Source organism: Trypanosoma rangeli (assembly GCF_003719475.1).
Source record: "Trypanosoma rangeli strain AM80 chromosome Unknown Tra_15.4_contig_00192, whole genome shotgun sequence".
NCBI classification, from domain to species: domain Eukaryota; phylum Euglenozoa; class Kinetoplastea; order Trypanosomatida; family Trypanosomatidae; genus Trypanosoma; species Trypanosoma rangeli.
The window spans coordinates 18,789-37,516 of record NW_021705936.1 but is presented as its reverse complement, the minus strand read 5'-3'; the positions used below and the strand labels follow the sequence as shown (position 1 = coordinate 37,516).

Here is an 18,728-nt window from a genome sequence, read left to right as displayed (position 1 = left end):
CACACACACACACACACAAAAAGTAAGGAAGGGCCGGGGTCCTCAGCGACCGAATTGAATGGTTTGTCGTAGGTCAAAGTGTTTCATGTCAGTGGGGTATCTTTTTTTCTTTGTTGCTTCTGGTTGTGTGTTGGTGCGCGCGTTTTTTTTTATGCTCGTTTGTGTTGCGCTTAGCTTGGACTTTGCGTGAATGTTCATGTATCTTTTGCTGAGGTTGCGGTGAATGCTTTGGAAGGAAGAAAAACGGAAGGAAAAGCATGTGAAGGTGCGTGTCCGCAATTAAGTTGGAAATCTGCTTTGATTGTGTTTGCAGTGTAGTGTGAAACAATAGGCAAGAAGGAAGAAAGAAGGAACATGTGGATGTCTTTTTCTCCTTCATCAGGTATATTGAGGGTTTTTTTTTTGTGTGGCGACACATTCGAGGTGCACGTCATACGAGCAATGTGGGAGTGGCCTGCGCTCACCCCCCCCCCCCTCGTCCTCATTCTCTTCATTTTGTTTTTCTGTGGAGCAGCCTATTTCATTATTCTTCAGGAAACATTTCAGTTTTGTATCTTTTCCACACGCCGCATTTGTTGTTTTGTTTGTTGTTGTTTTTTTTTATCCGTGTTGTGTGTGCCCCTTGCATATTACGAAATTATTGTTGTTTTGTAGTGGCTTTAGCAGGGCCGTTGCGCGGCGCAGGTGCTCAGTGGGGCTGGACTGCCTTGGTGTCTGGAAGCATCTCTTTCGGGCCTTCAAGAGCGCTGGCAGGCTCCGTTTTCATGGCAGGGAAGAGCAGCACCTCCTTAATGTTTGCCTTGCTGGTGAGGAACATGACGAGGCGGTCAATGCCCATCCCCCAGCCGCCAGTGGGGGGCAGCGCGTGCTCGAGGGCGTGAATGTACCCCTCGTCGATGTCCATGGCCTCCTCGTCGCCCTTCTCCTTGTTCTGCGTCTGCTTGATGAACTCCTCCCGCTGCACGATGGGGTTATTAAGCTCGGTGTACGCGTTGCAGATTTCCTTCTTGTTCACAAAGAGCTCGAAGCGCTCCGTCAGCTGGGGGTGCTTGCGGTGCCACTTGGCGAGAGGTGACATCACACGGGGGTGGTCGCAGACAAACGTCGGGTCGTGGCACTCCGGCTCCAAGTAGTGGGCAATCAACGCGTCCAGCAGGCGTGCCGTGGTGAAGGGGGGGTTGCACTCCACCTTCTGCTGCTTGCATAGCTGCAGAAGGAAGGTGTTGGCTTCGGGGCTCTCAAAGTCGGTGGGAAGCTTTACATTTATGCGCTTCTCCAGCTCAGGAACGATGTAGAGACGCTTAAAGGGCTTGTTGAAGTTGAATACTACCTCCGGCAGCTGCTTGCCCTCCGAGTCCTTCGGGGCGTACTTCACGAGCGGACTTCCGTAGAGGTGCATGGCAAGGCCGTAGAGGAGGTTCTCCGTGACGCGCATCCAGTCCTCGTAGTCCACGTAGGCCCAGTACGCCTCGACGCTGGTGAACTCGGGGTTGTGTGTGAGGTCGATGCCCTCGTTGCGGAACTGCTTGCCGATCTCGTACACGCGGTCCAGGCCGCCCACGATGAGCTCCTTCAGGTACAACTCAGGTGCAATGCGCAGGTACATCTTCTGGTTTAGGTCGTTGTGGTGGGTAATGAACGGGCGTGCAGCGGCGCCACCGGCGATTTTGTCCAGCACGGGCGTCTCCACCTCGAGGAAGTCCATTTCGTCGAAGAACCTTCGAATGTAGCTGATGATCTTCGCACGCGTGACAAACGTATTGGTGTTCTCGCGGTTCACGATCAGGTCCAGGTAGCGCTGGCGAAAGCGCTGCTCCACCGAGCTGAGCCCGTACCAGTCGTCCGGCAGCATGTGGAAGCAGGTCGAGAGCAGCGTGATCTCCGTTGCGTTCATAGAAAACTCTCCCGACTTCGACAGCGATGCCACGCCCTTGACGCCGATGATGTCGCCACGCTTGATCCTGCCATGGACCTCAGCAAACGTGCCGTCGGCGTAGTCGCTGAGGGCGGAAATCACCTGTACAACGTCCGCGTCCCCCTGCAGCGTCAGGAAGTGCAGCTTCGAGCCTGAACTCCGCTTGTTCATGATGCGGCCGGCAATCGTCACGACCTCCGCCGCTCGCTGGCCATTCTCGGTGAGCTGCGGTGCGAAGCGCGCCTTGAAGGCGGGGATCGTGTACTGGCGGTCAAACTTGTGCGGGTACGCCGCGCCGAGGAGCCCCAGCTCCTTCACCATCGCCAGCCGCGTATCGAAGTAGCTAAGCTCTGGCGCCCGCTCCGTCATCATCTTCTTCACGGAAAGTTGCTTGCGCAGCTCTACCATTCTGGCGACGAGGGTCTTGCACTCCTCGCTGGTGGCCCCCTTCTCCTTCTTCACCCGCGCAATCTCCGCAGCGAGAGCGTCGACCTGCGCACGCGTCGAACTCGCGTCCGACATCTTGCACTCCTTGCTTGCTTGCTGTGTTTTCACGCACCCACCCCTGGCGGCGGAAGCGGCAGACACGCAAAGGAAAAAGAGAAAGGCATGCACCGGCAAATGGGGGCAGGATGAAAGGGCAGGATGAAAGGGCGCGGAGGGCAGCGCGGACGCCACAGCAACTGCCACAAGCAAACATGCGGGACGACGACGACGAGGCAAGCCAAAAAAAAAGAAAAAAAAAACTTTGGCTGGCCATCATCGGCTGTGATGGTTAACGGGCGCAGCGACCTTAGCAGGATGCGTTCCGTCTTCCTCAAGTCTACCGTTGGCACAAACTCGTTCGGCTGATGCACGCTGAAGCCGGACGCACCTCATATGACGGTGTTGACACCATACAATACATGCTGTAGGTGGGAACCTCCGTGCAGAATGTCCTAAGCACCCCTCTCGTGCGTCTCCTCGCTGGTGGCTTTTAGTGCCTCGTACACATGCGAATTGTCCCGCCCACTAAAGGCCTCCTGCGCATTCGTGCAACGCATCTCCACACCACAGCTATCCTCTTACCTCATCTTTGCTGTTGTCGCAGCAACAAAGCCCGCGACGCGCTTTGGGATCCCATCCCCCAGAGTGATTGGGAACGTAACAAGGTTCAAACGTGACGCGGTAGTCCGCCGGCACCGTATTCACCGAGATACCGTTACGAATGGTAGAGAAGCAGAGGGTGGTGTACGGGGTATAGTGATGTTTGTTGAAGAGGCCTTTTTCACAAAACCCCCGTCCAATATCGCACAGAAACCGCACAATGCTGGTGCCATGTTCAATGGTGTTGCAGGCGTACGGCAACAGGGGCGAGCGCATCGCCTTGCCACGCACGTAAATTTCGTTTGTCTTAATGCCCTTGTGCCCCATTACAAAGTCAACGTCCGTGGGCTCCCCAATGATGCAGCCGCCCGCCTTGATGTTGTGGTCCCGCAGGAATTGTGCCAGAATCTTCCCACTGAGGCAGCTCACATCCTCGTCGTACGTCAATGCGTCGTCGATCAGCTTCGCACGCTCCATCTTCAGCAGCTCGGGAGTCAGCGACATGCAAACGGCGATGACGCCCTTCATGTCGGACGTGCCGCACCCGTACAACTTCCCGTCCCTCTCCGTCAGCGTCAACGGGTCGCTGCCCCACTTCTGCCCGTCCACTGACACCACGTCGCTGTGGCCAGAGAAAATGATGCCGCCGTCCGTCACGCCGCCCCCGCCCACAGGTTCGTCTTCGTCTTGTCGGGGTTGTGGACCAGCGTGCACTTGACACCGAGCCCCTCCTCCAGGTAGTCCTTGCAGTAGTGGATGCGCTCAAGATTCGAGTTGCGGCTCGTGGTGTACAAAAGACACACGCTTTTCCAGCCACTCAACGGAGTTCATTGGCATTTTATGTTGATCCCTGTTTTCGTTGTCTTCCCTGCCGCAGTGACAGCAGCAGCAACCCTCCGTGTCCTTACGTCTAATTTGGTTGCAAGGAAGGCAGTCTCTTTCACGTGGATGTGTGCTTGTATTTGCAGAGTCCAGGGCACCCCTTCTCCCAAAGACACAGGGCAGGCAACAAGAAACAAAACAAAGACGAGAAGGAAAACAAAACGAAAAAGTTCAAGGATTGGAGAGAACCGCAGCGATGGTGAGGCGCAGGCGGAGATATATATATATATATATATCTCCATACACACGCCAGTGGTGACGGAAGGGAGCGAAGTAGACAGCCAGGCGTCATCGTCCCTGCGGCGATGTGAAACCACAAAGTCAATGACGTGATTCACGGAGCAGCAATAAAAGTCGGGGAGGAGGAGGAGGGGGGTAGCAGCCGCAGCAGCCGCGGCAGCAGTATTATTATTGGTAGTAGTACTAGTTAGTGGTACCGACTGCAAATTAGCGACACCCGTCACTACCGTTTTTTTCTCGTTTTTCTTCACCCGTTGACTGCGTGTGTGTGCGTGTTGTTTGTTTTTTTATTATATATATATATATTTTTTGTTATTTTTTTTTGTTTTGTTTTGTTTTGTTTTGCATCTTCTTCTTCTTGACTTTTATCATTTTGGATTTGTTCGCTCAACTACAATCCGCACACACCTCACCGCTCAGAGTTATGTATATAACTGTATGTATATGCACGGGCACAGTCCATCCATCCATCCATATATGTTATATACATGTAGCCGCAAGTTATGGATGCGTGCATGTACGCTGCCCCTGAAATTGGCATGCACCACGCTTGCGGGCACACATGCATGTCACTGCCGTGGCTGCGTGCGGGGTGCTGATTTCGTCGCGGCGGCACCGTGAGTGAAGGGGAAAAAAGCAAAGACAAGACAACAACCAAAAAGAAAAAACAACAACAAAAAAAAAAGAAGTATCAAGACAAAAACAAAAAAAAGTACCTACGAAAAACTCACTCACGCACGCACACATACACACGCACACACACACACACACACACCGAGAGATATATTGATGAAAGGGAGTTGAAGGTTGCGCCGGCCCAAGCAGAAGACCGAAAGTAACTCGTAAAACCTTCAAAAGTAAAATAAAAAAAAAAGCAAAAAACAATAATTCTTTTTTGTTGTCGGTTTAAACAACATAAAAAAAAAAAGAGGTAGTGGGCGGTGGTGGCAGCGAAGTCCACCGCCAACGTCCACGCAGCGGCTAGCAGGAGCAAAAGCAACAAAATGAAGGGGGAGACGCCCTGGACACGCACCGCACGTGCCGCAAGCAAACTCTCTCTCTCTTGTGCGAGCCCACACACATGCAGCTTTGCGTACCTGCGCTCTCGGCATGCCCGTGCGTGTGTGACGGCACCTCATGCACCGATGCATGTTGGTCCCGGCAGAAACCAGCGGTCTCCAGCCTGGCAGGGATGTTTGCGCCTTATTCCGTGTACACCACCCGCGTCCGCGTTTTCTCGCGCACCGCCCCAACACCTGACTCCTGCCAAGTTCACCCCCACGTTGCGCTTCCCCTCCCCCTCCCCCTCCCGCCGTCTCGCATCACTCTGCATGTGTGCGTGTGTGTGTGTGTGTGTGTGTATGTTGTTGTTGTTGTTGTTTGTGTTTTCCCGCTGCTACTCGTATGCATGCACGTCCATGCATACGGGGGATGGGGGAAGTCGTCTGCCGCGCGCTTGCGCAACTCCCCTCATCCTACTCTTCAATTTTTTTCCACATGCCACCTTACATCGTCTCACGTCCCCGCACCTCTCCCGCGTAGCGTCGCGGATCGTTGTGTTTTATTCCTTTTTGTTTTTTTTTTGGTTTATTTCCGTGTTTCTTGTTTTTTATTATTTTTCTTGAGGCGTTTGAGCCGCCTCCGCCCGCGCAGTGCACACCAAAACAGCGCGTGTACACATAAGCGCCGCGCCTGCCATCTTTGCGCCTCTCCCTCTCTCTGCATGCCCCTTGGCCCCTCAGCCGGCGGCGTTACAGCATGGCGAATCCCCTGCTGCCTAAGGTGATGGCCAAGATCAACTTCCGTCGCAGTTCCTCGCAGCTGGGGTACTCCGGCAGGTCAATTTTGTTGAAGCAGGTATGCGCCTGCGGGAGCAGATCGACGCTGTCACCCCACCGCGTGATGGTGAAGCGCTGCGTTGTCCCGCTCGCCGACTCTAAGTTGCTGAACCCCCCGTGCGGCACCTTCGACGCGCCGGTGGCAAACTGCAGCAGATTTGCGCGATCCTCCTTTGTCATAGACGCGACCACCTCCCAGAACCACCGGATCTGCGGCGAGGTGGCGGTGTAGCCATCGTAGAGCGTATGCACCCGCAGGTCCTCCACGTCAATGTCGGGCATGCCGCAAATGACGAGCTCGAGCTCTTGCGCCGTAAAGTTGCGAATATCCTTCCGCGGAATGACGGTGTAGAAGCCTTTTAGAAACTCCTCCATTTGCTGCTCAATTTGCCGCGTCATGTGAAATTCGCAACGCAGCCGCACGTACTGAGACTTGTTCGCGTTGGTCACGGCTACCTGCCCCCCGTTTGGCATCAACTCGGTCTCCTGAATGACGCCAAAGCGCTCACAGCTGACGGTGAAAAAGAGCCCCAGGTCGTTGACGTCGTTGCGCAGGAGCCAGTTGAGGTTGTCGTACAACTCCGGGTCGACGCTCTCAAGGTCGCGGAAGATGGGTTGCACCCCAGTCATGTGGCGGTACACCGCCCGCGTGAAGTGCACGTCGATGGGAACGCCATGAGCGACCGCCATGCCCACCACGGTGCCCGCAAACTTGAAGTAGTGCAGATGGTTCGGGTTGACATCGGAGAAGGGGTTCGGTCGGTACGTCATGCCCTCGCGGGAGTGAATGAAAAGCGCGTAGTTGTCGTTCACCATCTCCTCCGCCAAAAGCTGAAACCACTCCCGCGTCAACCCGCCCGCGTCGGCCCCCTCCTCGCCGCGGAAGCGCACATTTAAAGCGCCGTGAAAGCTTTTCAACTTGGAGAGTTGGGCGAAGCTGTCGCGCAGGCACTGATCGCGGCTGATGCTCAGGCTAATGCGGGACCCGTGCGTGGCATAGCTAATGTGCCGCTGGAAGTCAAGCAGCCGAATATTAAAGTCAATAAATCCAGGCTCCGCCTTCAGGAAGGCAAAGCTCTCCTCCAGCAGCTTAGGGTCGTACTGGATGAGAGTGTTGATGGTCATCTTATTGCGCTCCACAAACTGACGCACCAGACGGGGCAACGCTGGGCGCTCGTCCCGCGTCGGGTCGCCCACTTCGCTGCTCCCACCCTCCAAGGTGGGTCGCCGCTGCAGATGTGAACGTCCCGTCTGCCGTGATTGCTGCTGCTGCTGCTGCTGCTGCTGCTGCGGTGTCGACTCGGCGCGTGCGAGGGCGTTCACGGCGGCCTCAGAAACGCTGGAAGGCGTGTGTGTAGTGTCCAGCATGAACCGCTCCGTCTCCGTCTTCTCCACCGCGATGCCGCTGTGGCTCTCCAGCCCCACACTCACGGAGCACGAGCCTCGCCGCGCCTCCCTCATGTGGAACTGACAGAACGCATTCAGTAGAAAAAGAACCGCGTGCGGCAGGAGCACCGAGAAACTATTTTTTAGCCGATGCAAGATAGACGCCACCTCCGCAAGATACATCTGTGAGGCGTGCCACATCAACGATACCTCGCGCAGCTCCGGTCGATGCACCTCGGCATACGGCAAGAAAAACATGTGTAAGTGACTCGCCGTGCTGCTCAAGTTCAGGTGGGAGAGCGCCAAGCTCGCCTCATGCGCGGTCCATTCTATACCCGCCGCCTCGCTGCCACTGATGGAGCCGCTACTGGAGGACACCACTGCGCCAGGGCCCATGGTCACCTTGCTCGGGAAAGCACTGCGGAACGCATTGACCCGCGCATGTATCTCCGCTGTAAGGTCCTTTGCAAGTCCGACAACAATGCGCTCCACCACCGCAATGGGGCTGTCGCTGTTGCCAAACATTGTGTCGCGTCGTGCGCTTTCCATGATGCCCCGCCGAAGCAGCTGCACCGTCTGCAGCCCCATCTCTTTCGTACAATTTGGATTGGCAAGAAGTCGCGAGGCCGCCTGCAGGGTTCCGTTTGACGTCACAAACGCGTAAGCACACCAACGCACGCGCTGCGCCTGTTCCTCCGCTGTCAGTGTTACGAGACTGCACTGCGGGCAAAGAACATAGTGACAGGCTGAGCAGCAGAACGCAAAGATGTCGTGTAGAAGCTTTGTGGCACAGCCGTTGCAGACAAAGTAGCCTTCTGGGCACGGATACTGGCACAGATTTGTCCACTGCAGCACATGGGTGTGGCGTGGGTGCAGAATGCGCCTGTTGGACAATGGCGTGGGAGACGGCGCTCTCGGAAGTTGCGACTTTACTTTGTCCTCCTCAAGCACCCGCAGCTGCTCGTTAAGCGCTGAGACTATATGAGTGAAGGACAACTCCGCACGCGGCGACGGAAATCGCAGGATGACCTCCACAAGCCGTCGGAAGAGCCCCGCATCCATCGCCCGTCGTTCCACCTCATTGTACGGCTCATCCACGGGCTTCAATGGCCCACCCTCCTCCACACCGTCAGGGAGCATCGTGAAACTCAGCCCGGCCGCGCGGCACCGTTCAATCAACTTTTCAATGATAAACGTCACCTGAACCGCGATGCAGCCACAGTCGCGCCTAAACTGCTCCTCCGGTGCTGCATCGGCAAAGGCGCTCCTCGACGGCCCTTCCAGTGCCACATCAAGCAGCTTCACCAACGCCTCCCTCGCGATTGCCGTGTTCACGCATACAGTTATTAGCAGCGCCACTAGTTGGGAACTTACAGAGAGAGTCGATGAACCGCAGCCGTACTCCAGCGACGGGAAGCCGCCCTTCGCAAAACAAACCAGATCCATAAGCTGCCGAAGCACCGCAATAGGAACGGGGGGAGCGGGGGCATGCACTCCTGTTTCACCGCTTTGACGATCCGGGGGCAGTGGCATCTTTTCCTCGCGTGTGTGACGGCTTTGCATAGCCCGAATGCGGCAGTTGAGGGCGGTCTCCGTCACGCGGTTGTGGCCCCGCGGCGGGCGTCCTGGTCGGCGAGCCCCATTGCCGCCATTTTCCGCGCCGCTGTTGTTGCTGTTGCCGCCGCCACCCGTGGTGGTTGGTGCCTCCAAGCGGCCCCGGAGAGAGATGCGGCCGCCTCCTTCCTCAAGCAGATGGCGTTGCAAAACCCATGGGAAACGCGGGTCCTCCGGCGGAACCCGAAAAATCGCGCTGTACCTCGCTGCCTCGGCCGTCCCGTCATTGCCCGATCTGTCTGCCTCTTCCCGTCCCTCCCGCAGGCGCCCGCCATCTTCGTTGGCAACACCCTCGGCCTCCATGCTCTGAAGCTCACGAAGCACAGTGGCCTCTGCAAGTAAAGCGGGATTCCCCTCAAGATATTGCAAGTCGCACGTTAGCAAAATGTCGCGTCGCACTTCTGCGTCGACGGTTGCAAGAACCTCGGTAAGAAACGTCGGCTCCTCGCCGCCCTGCGCACCTCCACTGCCTGAGTCGTCGCCGGTAACACGCCGCCAGCGATGCTCCACTTCAATGGCTTCCATCTGCACATCTTGTGGTAACTGGTCCATAAATGCGACATAGATGCGTGTGCGTTGACCCCTCACTTCCCGCTCTTGCCCGCACAAAAGAAGATTCATGTGGTCAAAGAGTAGCTCACGGCGAAGTGACTCTGGCAGTTCCAGAAGGAAATGAGGCTCGATTGCTCCGAACCACGGCTGCTGCTCCATTGGTGGCTCTGCAGCAACGGTTTCTGTGGGTGCCGCATTGTCAACCGTACTGTGAGAGTCGGCTGCGGCAGCAATAAAAGAAGAAGCCTGTGACTCCTCCAAAACGCCAGGATGAGTGTCTATATAGGAGACAATTTGTGGTGGCACCGCCGTTGTCTCAGTACTCGTGGCGGGATCAGTGTTGCCAAAGAGCGCACAGATGCGTGCGTTGGCGCCCTCCACCCTGCTGCTATGATCTCCACTAGCGTTGGTGGCCGGGCCTGCGGTGCTGCGAACGGCTGATGCTCCCTCCACCGCCCGCTCAGTGGCTCCGTCCGGGCTCTGCGTCGTCTGGCCGTCTTGTGCATCCGACACAGGCGACGGCGGTGGCAGAGTCACACGCGGTGGTTGCACCTCCTGCGCGTGCAGCACCGGCGGCAGCGGCTTAAGCATCAGCATTTTATCCCACAACAGGTCCACCGTGTCGTTGATCGCCTCGCAGAGGGTCACAATTCGTGGAATAATACTCTGACGGTCACCGCCGCTGGTGGTGTTGTAGTTCAGCTCAACTATATCCCGCCTGTTACGGGAAAAGAGATCAAAAATGCTCGAGGGGACTTGACTGGAGAGCAGCGTCCAATCTTCGTCGTCAATGGAAAACCGGCTGATCCCGGAGTCGTACTGGTCTTGCGCCCATCCGGTGAGCCCACGCACCTGCGCCGTCGTCAAGGCGACGTCCCCAAACTCGTCTGCAGGGCCCACTGAAAACCCCACCATCATCTCGCTGGGCGTCATACGCCGGAAGGGCGAGGGATCAACCACATAGGATAGCTCCTCCACGTCTTCTTCCTCCTCTTCTTCCTCGCCCTCTCCCTCTCCCTCGTCCTCGTCCTCATCCTCGTCTTCGTCCTCCTCCTCCTCCTCGTTGCCGCCGCCGTCTTCGTCTTCGTCGTCGTCGTCGTCTTCGTCGTCGTCGTCGTCCGGTTCAACAAGGGCCGCGAGATTCCGCAGGCCCACCCGGACTGAGATGGGTGTAGAGGCGTGTCCGGAGCTGTCGACCGCCTCTCCGACGATGTTCAGGTTCTCCTCCTCGTTGTCCTCGTCCTCAGTGACTTCGTTTTCATCATCTTGTCCGTGCTCACCTTCGCTCTCCGAGGAGCCATGTGTGTGGTAGAGCAGCGTGGCGTCAGTGGGGCGCAGCATTTCACCAATGTCAAACATAACTTCCGTCAGCCCCCCCTCACGACGCGTTTGTATCCGCCTGCTTTCTCGGAGGCCGTTCAACTCCCCGCCCCCGCTGCGCTCATTGTGGCCGCCGACAAGGTCGTCTAGGAAGAAGGCGTCGTCTATGGTGCCGGAGGGTTGCGTGTGCGGGGTCCGCGAGACATCACCCTCATCCAGCAGAAGCATACTGACCTCTTGCGCCGCCACCGAGTCGGCTGAAAACTGCTGCTGCGTCTGCTGCTCCTGATGCCGGAGCGAAACCACAGCGCCACTACTACTGCCACCCTCGCCCTCCATGTCGGGGCAATCATCCAATCCAGTGATTTTCTTGTCACCGCATCCGTTCCGCTTGCTATTGCTTCTGTTGCATTTGCCGTACGCCAAGAGCACACGTCGTATGACCAACAGCAGCGCCGCTGCGTCCCGCTCACTTGTGCAGCACTGCTTCTCTACCACGCGATACAACACCTCAAGGGCGTCACGCTGCCACAACTCATCGCACAACCGCCACACGAGCGAACTCCATGGGGCGCCCAGCAGTACTCGTAGAACGTGCAAAATACCACACAACATATCAACCGGCGAGGGATTCCACGGCCGCATCTTTCCTCGTTCAGCCCCTTCCTTCGTGTTGCGGGTCCTGTGTGACGGTGTAGCTGCCAACAAAACTTCCATCGCGTGCAGAAGCAATTGAATCAGGCGTGCAGGCGCCTTTTGCGCCACGTTAAAAAAGAACCCATCAAGCAACTCTAGCTGCGATTTATCAATGAACAAAATTACCGCCAAAAATGGTGTAAGGTAAAGCGGAGCCTCCCGTGGAATGGAACCGTCACTGCACAGGTAGTGCAGTCGGGCCTGTTCATCTTCGATCGTCTTACACTCCGCAAAAACGCCTCGCATACTCTCCGGAATCTGCACATTGACGTTGTACGAGGTGACGATGGAGGCGACAGAGGGAAGCACCGTAATGTGGTTCAGCACGCCAGTGACAAGCGGCGGCAGGGACGAGTTCCCCAGACGTTGTATCAGCATATCAAAGACGTTTTCCACGGCTAGGCGCTGGGGCGTGCGTGACCCGCCCATCACACTCTGGCGTGGAGGCTTGCGCGGCGCCAGCCAGACGGTGGTCTTGACGTCCTCTTGCTCAACACCGCGTCTGCCAACGTGCAGAATAAAGACCACACAAAAGGCGTTAAACACAGTATAGAACGCCTTTGGATGCTTGCCAATGACAGAGCGAAGGGCGACAAGAAAGTCATTCAACAAAACTGCATGCCGGTGCACCTCCGCAACTCCACGGGCATGGTGTGTCCTGCACGCAACGACGTAAGGGGCGTGTCGTGCGCACAACTCCTGCACGTCCTTCTCCTGCAGGACGTAGGAACCGCCCAGACGTATCTCGTTTTGAATGGCGCTCACCATGGCGGAGTACACCACCCCCTCTGTGTGCTCCGTTTGTTCAAGAAGCGCTCTCATGACCTGCACGCGTGGGCCCGATCCGGACATGTCGTTGCGCAGCAGGCGAGAAATGGCGCGTAGCACGAAGCCCTTCCTCACCGTCTCATTCAGCCGGTAGAGATGTGTCACAAGGGAGGCGTCGGCCGAGCCCAGCACCTTCGCAAGAAAATCCACCGCAACGTACGTGACTGGAGTCTCTAGCACCATCAACTCACGTGGTTTCTTCTTCTTCGGCCGACGTCCGCTGGTGTGACTACCCTCCCCATCCTCATCCTGCCCCTGCTCATCCGCTTCGACGTCCTCTTCTGCCAGGTACTCCAACAAAAGCTCGGCACACTTCTGCAGGAGATCATCTGGCAACATCGAGGTGCTCTCCAGCACATCGGACAGCTGGAGCTCCACCTTTGCCGCACTTCCAACAAAATGACCCGTTGCCGTGCCACTACCAGCAGGTGTCGTAGACGCCGGGGCGGCGGCAATGGGTTGACCCGTAGACTCCCCACTTGTGTTCTCCTCATTCGCCACGTCGGTGCTCCCCACCTGCGTCGTCATCGTTGGACAGCCGCCGCCGCCGCCGCTGCCGCCACTGTTACCCTCCTCGGGACGTGAGTTGTTGCCGGACTCCTTCGGTGTCGCCTCATTCTCCTCCGCCTCCTCACAGAGGTCTCCGTAGCCGAAGCCCCTGAGGAGCGCGGTGACGGTGGTCACCAGGCTCGATGACATGTTCGTGCTAGACGGGTGACGCAACGGGGCCCGGCTCTGTGGATGCAGGTGGCGACAGAGGTGACCCATCCAACAAAAGTTGGACGGGCTGCTGCGGTAGTACGCACACACTCGCGCTTTCTTCTCGCCCTGTATGTTTACCGACGAGGCAGAAAGGAAGCAAAATAGTTGCCCCAGCATTGCCTTGCGACGCTGCCGCTGCCACTGGACCGCATCCGACGACAACGACGACGACGACGACGCCTCGGACAGTCGCCGAACCTCCGCCGTGACGCAGTCAAAAACGGCGCGGGGAAGCTGCGTCTTTTTGAAGAGTGCGGTGAGGTATTTCTCCGTTTCCTCCTGCGAGAGGAGCACAGCCAGCAACTCCAGCAGCGTGTAGTTCCGCCCCGGATCCTCCAGGACGCGGCAGATGATGCGTTGCAGAGCGGCAGGCCTCTCGCTGGCAAATTGCATCGTGGCTCTACTGCTCCCCTCCTTTGCTCGCGTGAAGGTGGTGTAGGTCCAGCACACCTTGCAGCACAACCGCCGCATTTGCGTTTGCTCGTCCTCCGTTACCCCATCGGCAAAGCGCAGCGTCGACGCAACATCAAGCACCCACTCCCGCGCAGCATCCGCCAGCGAATTTTGCGACGACGCGCGCTGCTGCGGGTGCCTTCTGTCAGCAAAAGAGAAATCGGCGGCCATCATCGACACATCCCTCGCATAATCCTCAGCCAACAATGGGGAGGATGTGGGCGCCGCGTGGTCGCCACCGCCGCCGGCATCTTTTCCCTCCTGCGCTGAGAGATCAGACCAGAACGACGCCAGCTGCACCATCTCCTCATTATCACCCTCGGAAATGGTTGCAAACGCCGCCGCCAGCGACCGGTCGGCATTGCCGCCAAAAATTTCCGTGCCAAAGTCCAACAGCCGCGGCAGGATCCCAAGCGTCATCGCCGGGGTAAAGCTGAGTCCGTGTTCTCTCCAGATGACAAGCACAAAGTACAGGAGTGGCTGCACCCAGGGGCGACGGGCCGAACTCCACTCCGAAACCACCTTCAGGAGTCGCTCAATAATGTGTGTCAAAGAGTTTATCACAGTAGAGAGCTTCTCCGCAGCCTCAGTTTTCACACCCTCTCCAGAAAAAGCCGGCGTAGTCACGGCACCGCTGTCGGTGGCGGTACCTACTGCAGCGGCCGTCGGTGACGACGCGGACGTGGGTGTTGCTTTCCTAGGCGGCAAAACGCCCTCCATAATGAACTGCAGATGTAAGAGAACGCCCGTCAAGAGCACCGCAAAGCTGATGTCCGGGTTACTGCCATTCCGCCAAATAATGGAAGTCGGTCCCTCGGCGAACCGCAGCCGCATCTCTAACTCCTTCAGTTTGAAAGCATTCAACGCCTCTAGGGCAATGGCACGGAGCGTCTTCTGCAGGCCCGTGCCACTCATACCACAATCCACGTTCTCGTTCACTGCGTCAAGACGCCACTGAACGGCGTCCCGCATTTCTTGCGTGATGGCCTTCAACGCCTTCTCCGTCCCACCTAGCAGGTGGGTTATGCTCACAGGCAGCAGACACTGCTGGTTTGGCGACAGGAGGCCGTGGTGACGGTACGCCCGGTTGGGAGAGAAGTACTGTCGGCGACGATCAGGGGGCGGCGCAAGCATAAGCGCAATGTTCTGACGGAAGCGGCCAACCGCACTCAACGCCTCCCGTTCCGCATCAGTAGCACCCCGTCCAATGACGGACGCGGCCGCAGCATCCGACAAAATCCTTTCCTCCTGCATCAAGTAGAGCGAATCCTCCGGAAAGCCCATCCTGGAGGACCACAACCACTCCGCGGAAATATCCATCTCTGACGTGAGGGGCAACAAGGCGGCTCCAGGTGCGCCAAAGCGTGACGCCGTCAAAACGTCCCCGTAACCCTCCGTTGTGGCAGGAATTGACTCCGGCATGGTGCGATCCCCCACGTTGATATTGGTGGGGGCGGGGGTGGCGGCCCTACCGCCCGTCATTTCCAACGCAACATACGTGTCAAAGAGTAAATTTCCCAATTCGCACCGAAGTTTTGAGATGGCCTGCGGTAGCGAGGTTTGAAACTTGCAGAAGGCCCACGACAGCAACAGCAAGGAGTTTGCCTGACCCTCGCTGAGATCGCCGCTCGGCGCCGACCCCGATGACTGGACGAGTTCCGCAAGCTCCTTGACGTGACTGAGAATCACAGAGGAGATACCATCGAGCATTGACAAGGGGATGTTGCATACAAACAAACTCAGGATGTTGTAGTTGGCAGACACGACGGCAAGACGCTGTGGTAATTGTAAGAGCGCGCGTATCGCCTGTGACAGCGCCACATTGCAGCTAGCAAAGTTCTGCACGATCATTTCACCCATCAAACTGTTGTGGTCGGGCACATGGTTGCGCTGCCGGCGGTGTTGTACGCGCTGCGTCAGCTGACGGAACTCCGCCCCGGCGAGGCACGCAAGTATATTCCATATAGAGAGTGCAATTTCCTCTGGTGGTTTTTCGCGCTGTGACGCCACCACGAGGTCCGTCAGTATCTCGGAGCAGGCAGCAAAAAAGCCATCCCGCAGTTCGGGCAACGTGCGAAGCAGCGACATGAGATCCTTGCCAACTGCCGTGGCGGCTCGAGTGCTTACACGCAGCGGCGGTACCCCCGCCGCGGTGGCGGATGATGCAGGGGCGACAGGCACAACAAGCGCCCACACTAAGCCCCGCATCAACTGTGGTTTGTAAAGCTGTGCATGTGTACTGTTATGCACAGCAAAGGCCTGCAACACGCTGCAAATGTCTAACATCGGGAGGGCTTGTTCATAGTACGCCTGCGGGTCCACTAAGACTGTGGCCTTCTCTTCACTGACGAGCAATGCAGGTGTTTTACGAGGCCTGCTAGCAGAGCCGCTTGCTTTCTTGGCCACCTGGGCACCTTTAGACCTTCCTTGTTCTCCATCGCGTGAGCCGCTTGGTGCGGAGCGCGGCGCCTCCCCATCACCTGTCCGCTGGTTGTACCGCCTGAGAAGTGTGGGATTCTCGCCAATCTCCAGAATGGTGTGCAGTACGCCCCGCTGCAGCAACGCGGGCACCACGTCGCGAACATTGTGGTGGATGCAGGCCGCAAAAAAACGGAACGCGGCCGCGAGAAGTACGGGATGACCATCGGGGTGTAGGATTTTCTTGCATATGTGCTGGCACAGCTCGTAGCCGTCCTCGTCGTTGGGAGTCAGCAGAAACACAATTGGGTTTATAGATTCGTGCGTCGAGACTGTGGCGAGCCGCTCCAGAACAAAAAAGCACCAACGCAAAACCCGTACCGCCTCATATGTCCAGCCATACACGAGAGTTCGCTCCTCTCCGCACCTTCTGCTGGCATGCTGCTGCGCGTAATCCGCGTCGTTCGGCTGTTGTTCGTCCAGGTACGTCCGCATCACCGTCACGACGGCACGGACCAGGCCGTGGTTGAGTGCTGTCGAGGTATTCGTGCTCTCCCGAGTGAGCGCCAGGCTTCGCATGAGCAGTACCGCGCAGTAGTGCGGGTGAAAGCGCAGGATATCGGTCAGTTGCGCCACCATCGCCGGAAGCATTGCAGCGTGCCCCGCGGCGTTCGGTGCCGTGAAGAGCGCAATGTGGGTGCTGTGGTATTCCGTGAGGAGTCGAAACTGCCAGTCCTCCGCGAGGCAGCGGTGGCTGCCCTCCTGGAACTTGCGATGCCGCGGAACGATGCAGCTCACGGCGTCCAGCGGATTCTGGACGTAGCGCATCGAAAGCAGGCCAGAATTTGGCGCACACCCACGCAGCGCAAAGTGCCACGCGTGCACGACGTCGGCAATCGTCCCGACGAGGGTTGCGACGCTCGGCACCGCCGCCCCCAGCTTGGTATCCTCGTTGTCAGGCATGACCTCGTCGTCAAAGTCAGCTTCCTCCAGAATGGAGGAGAAGAGTCTCTCCGTGCGCCAAATGCTGCGAAAGAAGACGCTCAAAGACCCCGCAAGCAACTCATCCCGCTCCGAGGTTGGAAGCAGCTGCATGCACAGGATCCGGCAGCGACACCACCACAGTAGCCGCTCCGCGTCTCCCGCGGCATCCGCCATATTCCGCAGCACCGTCCTGCCCATTGGCAGGGAATCACGTTGATTGGCGCCGCCCCGCGATGACCGTGAGAGAATCCTCCCGTGAAGGAGCTGCAGCGGGTCCTTCACAAAGTCAGCAAGCTGCAGCACCACGGTGTCCTCGTCCTGTTGACTACACACTTCTGTGTGTTGCCTGCTTCGCTTCCGCACCCGCAATGCAGACTTTAGAACGTCTTCAAATGTGGGTGAGGACCCCCATCCGTAGGCAATCACGCGCATCGCAGCAACGCAGTCAAGCGCCTTATCTGGCAAATGCGGCTGCGTGAAGTTGAGGAGAAGGCCGAGGTAGACAATGGATGGATCACGGCAAAGCAGCAAGCGGATGTTGCATGGCATCGCAAGGCAGCCCTCATCTCGCACCACACGGTATGGTGCCCCCATCACCGTCAGCAGCAACAACGTGGAGTGCAGGTCCCTGCATCCATTATCGCTTTTGAACGTCATAGCAGCTTCTTGCTTCCTCTCACTTTCCTGCTCCGCCTCCGCCTCCTCATTTGCAACCGGGGGTTTCTGGTCTGCAGTGGTAGTGGCAGTGGCCGTAACTCGCGCGTCGGCATCCTCGGCGAGGCCGGTATCCACACTATTGCTCTCGGCCTCTTGGGCATGGCTCAAGGTGTCTGCGGCGTGCACGCGCAGCCATTCCCAACCCACTCCCCTCAGCAGCTCCACAAACTCCCGGCTATACATGCTGTTCACATCGCGGTGGAATGCCTCGTCGTGCAGCATGGCCTCGAAGACCTTCGGCGTCATTGCGATGTCCCCTAGACACTCCCGCAGACGCGATGAATAGTGCTGGAGAACTGGCGGCGGCAGCGGCAGATACTGCCCTGTCAGTGTCTCAGCATAGTACTGCCCCCCTAATTGTCCTCGTGTCGTTCCTATTCGTCCCAGCATCTCACCATTCCACGCCACTTCTACGGGGTTTCTTCCTCCGCTCCTCTTCCTGCTTCTCCCCCGACTTCTTTTGTTGCAGTTGATTTTGTTGTTTCCTCTTCTTTTACTTCCTCTTTTTTTTTCCGCCTTTTCTTGTCCTTTTTTTCCCCCCTTTTTTTTCTCTTTTGTTTTGTTTTGTTGTTCTTGCTGCTTCTTCTTTCTCTTTGCTTTCCGCTTGGTTTCAGGTGGCACGGGCAGGGGCCTGCTTGTGTTTACCACTCTGTTCCCCGGCTACGACACACCACTCACGCACTTTGCACGTGTAATGGCACACGCACAGAGAGAAAGAGGGAGAAAAGTGATAATAACAACACCAGTAAGATGAGCGAGAGAATGAGAGAGCAGGAAAAAGAGACTAAGTGGTGTCGGCAACTTTTATATTCCTCTTCTTCTTATTCGCTGCCGCTTCTGCTATGGTTTCCTTTCCCCCCTCTCCCCACCTCGTTTTTTTTCTTTTTTTTTTGCGTAGATGTGCGACTTTTCTGGTGTGTGTTGTCGTTGTCTTCGCCTGCCAGTTTCCTCCCCGCTGCCCTCGTTCCCAGCCCGGCGTGCTCAACTCCAAGGGGGGGGGGGGGGTCTAACAACACGGAAGATAAATGGACCCAAAA

The 18,728-nt window shown here is 57.2% G+C and overlaps 3 protein-coding genes across 3 annotated transcripts, besides 13 other annotated features; all 3 read right to left on the bottom strand.

The window, feature by feature from the left end:
• Positions 1 to 18: a microsatellite.
• A 670-nt stretch (positions 19 to 688) lies between these two features.
• TraAM80_05716 (putative lysyl-tRNA synthetase) lies at positions 689 to 2,437 on the bottom strand (the record flags this gene model as incomplete). Its single annotated transcript, XM_029382587.1, has 1 exon — positions 689 to 2,437. The coding sequence occupies one exon, from the start codon at positions 2,435 to 2,437 to the stop codon at positions 689 to 691; it is 1,749 nt and encodes a 582-aa protein (XP_029237565.1).
• A 204-nt stretch (positions 2,438 to 2,641) lies between these two features.
• Positions 2,642 to 2,661: a microsatellite.
• Positions 2,662 to 2,971: 310 nt separating this feature from the next.
• On the bottom strand, positions 2,972 to 3,529 carry TraAM80_05715 (acetylornithine deacetylase-like; the record flags this gene model as incomplete). The annotated part of the gene is made up of 1 exon (XM_029382586.1): positions 2,972 to 3,529. The coding sequence occupies one exon, from the start codon at positions 3,527 to 3,529 to the stop codon at positions 2,972 to 2,974; it is 558 nt and encodes a 185-aa protein (XP_029237564.1).
• A 484-nt stretch (positions 3,530 to 4,013) lies between these two features.
• Positions 4,014 to 4,050: a microsatellite.
• Positions 4,051 to 4,099: 49 nt separating this feature from the next.
• Positions 4,100 to 4,119: a microsatellite.
• Positions 4,120 to 4,260: 141 nt separating this feature from the next.
• Positions 4,261 to 4,286: a microsatellite.
• Positions 4,282 to 4,319: a microsatellite.
• Positions 4,320 to 4,430: 111 nt separating this feature from the next.
• Positions 4,431 to 4,468: a microsatellite.
• A 285-nt stretch (positions 4,469 to 4,753) lies between these two features.
• Positions 4,754 to 4,835: a microsatellite.
• Positions 4,836 to 4,863: 28 nt separating this feature from the next.
• Positions 4,864 to 4,898: a microsatellite.
• Positions 4,899 to 4,976: 78 nt separating this feature from the next.
• Positions 4,977 to 5,011: a microsatellite.
• A 444-nt stretch (positions 5,012 to 5,455) lies between these two features.
• Positions 5,456 to 5,510: a microsatellite.
• Positions 5,511 to 5,874: 364 nt separating this feature from the next.
• TraAM80_05714 (putative ubiquitin-protein ligase-like) lies at positions 5,875 to 18,081 on the bottom strand (the record flags this gene model as incomplete). Its single annotated transcript, XM_029382585.1, has 1 exon — positions 5,875 to 18,081. One exon carries the CDS (start codon positions 18,079 to 18,081, stop codon positions 5,875 to 5,877), a length of 12,207 nt encoding a protein of 4,068 aa, XP_029237563.1.
• A 152-nt stretch (positions 18,082 to 18,233) lies between these two features.
• Positions 18,234 to 18,260: a microsatellite.
• A 304-nt stretch (positions 18,261 to 18,564) lies between these two features.
• Positions 18,565 to 18,583: a microsatellite.
• Between the last annotated feature and the right edge of the window lie 145 nt (positions 18,584 to 18,728).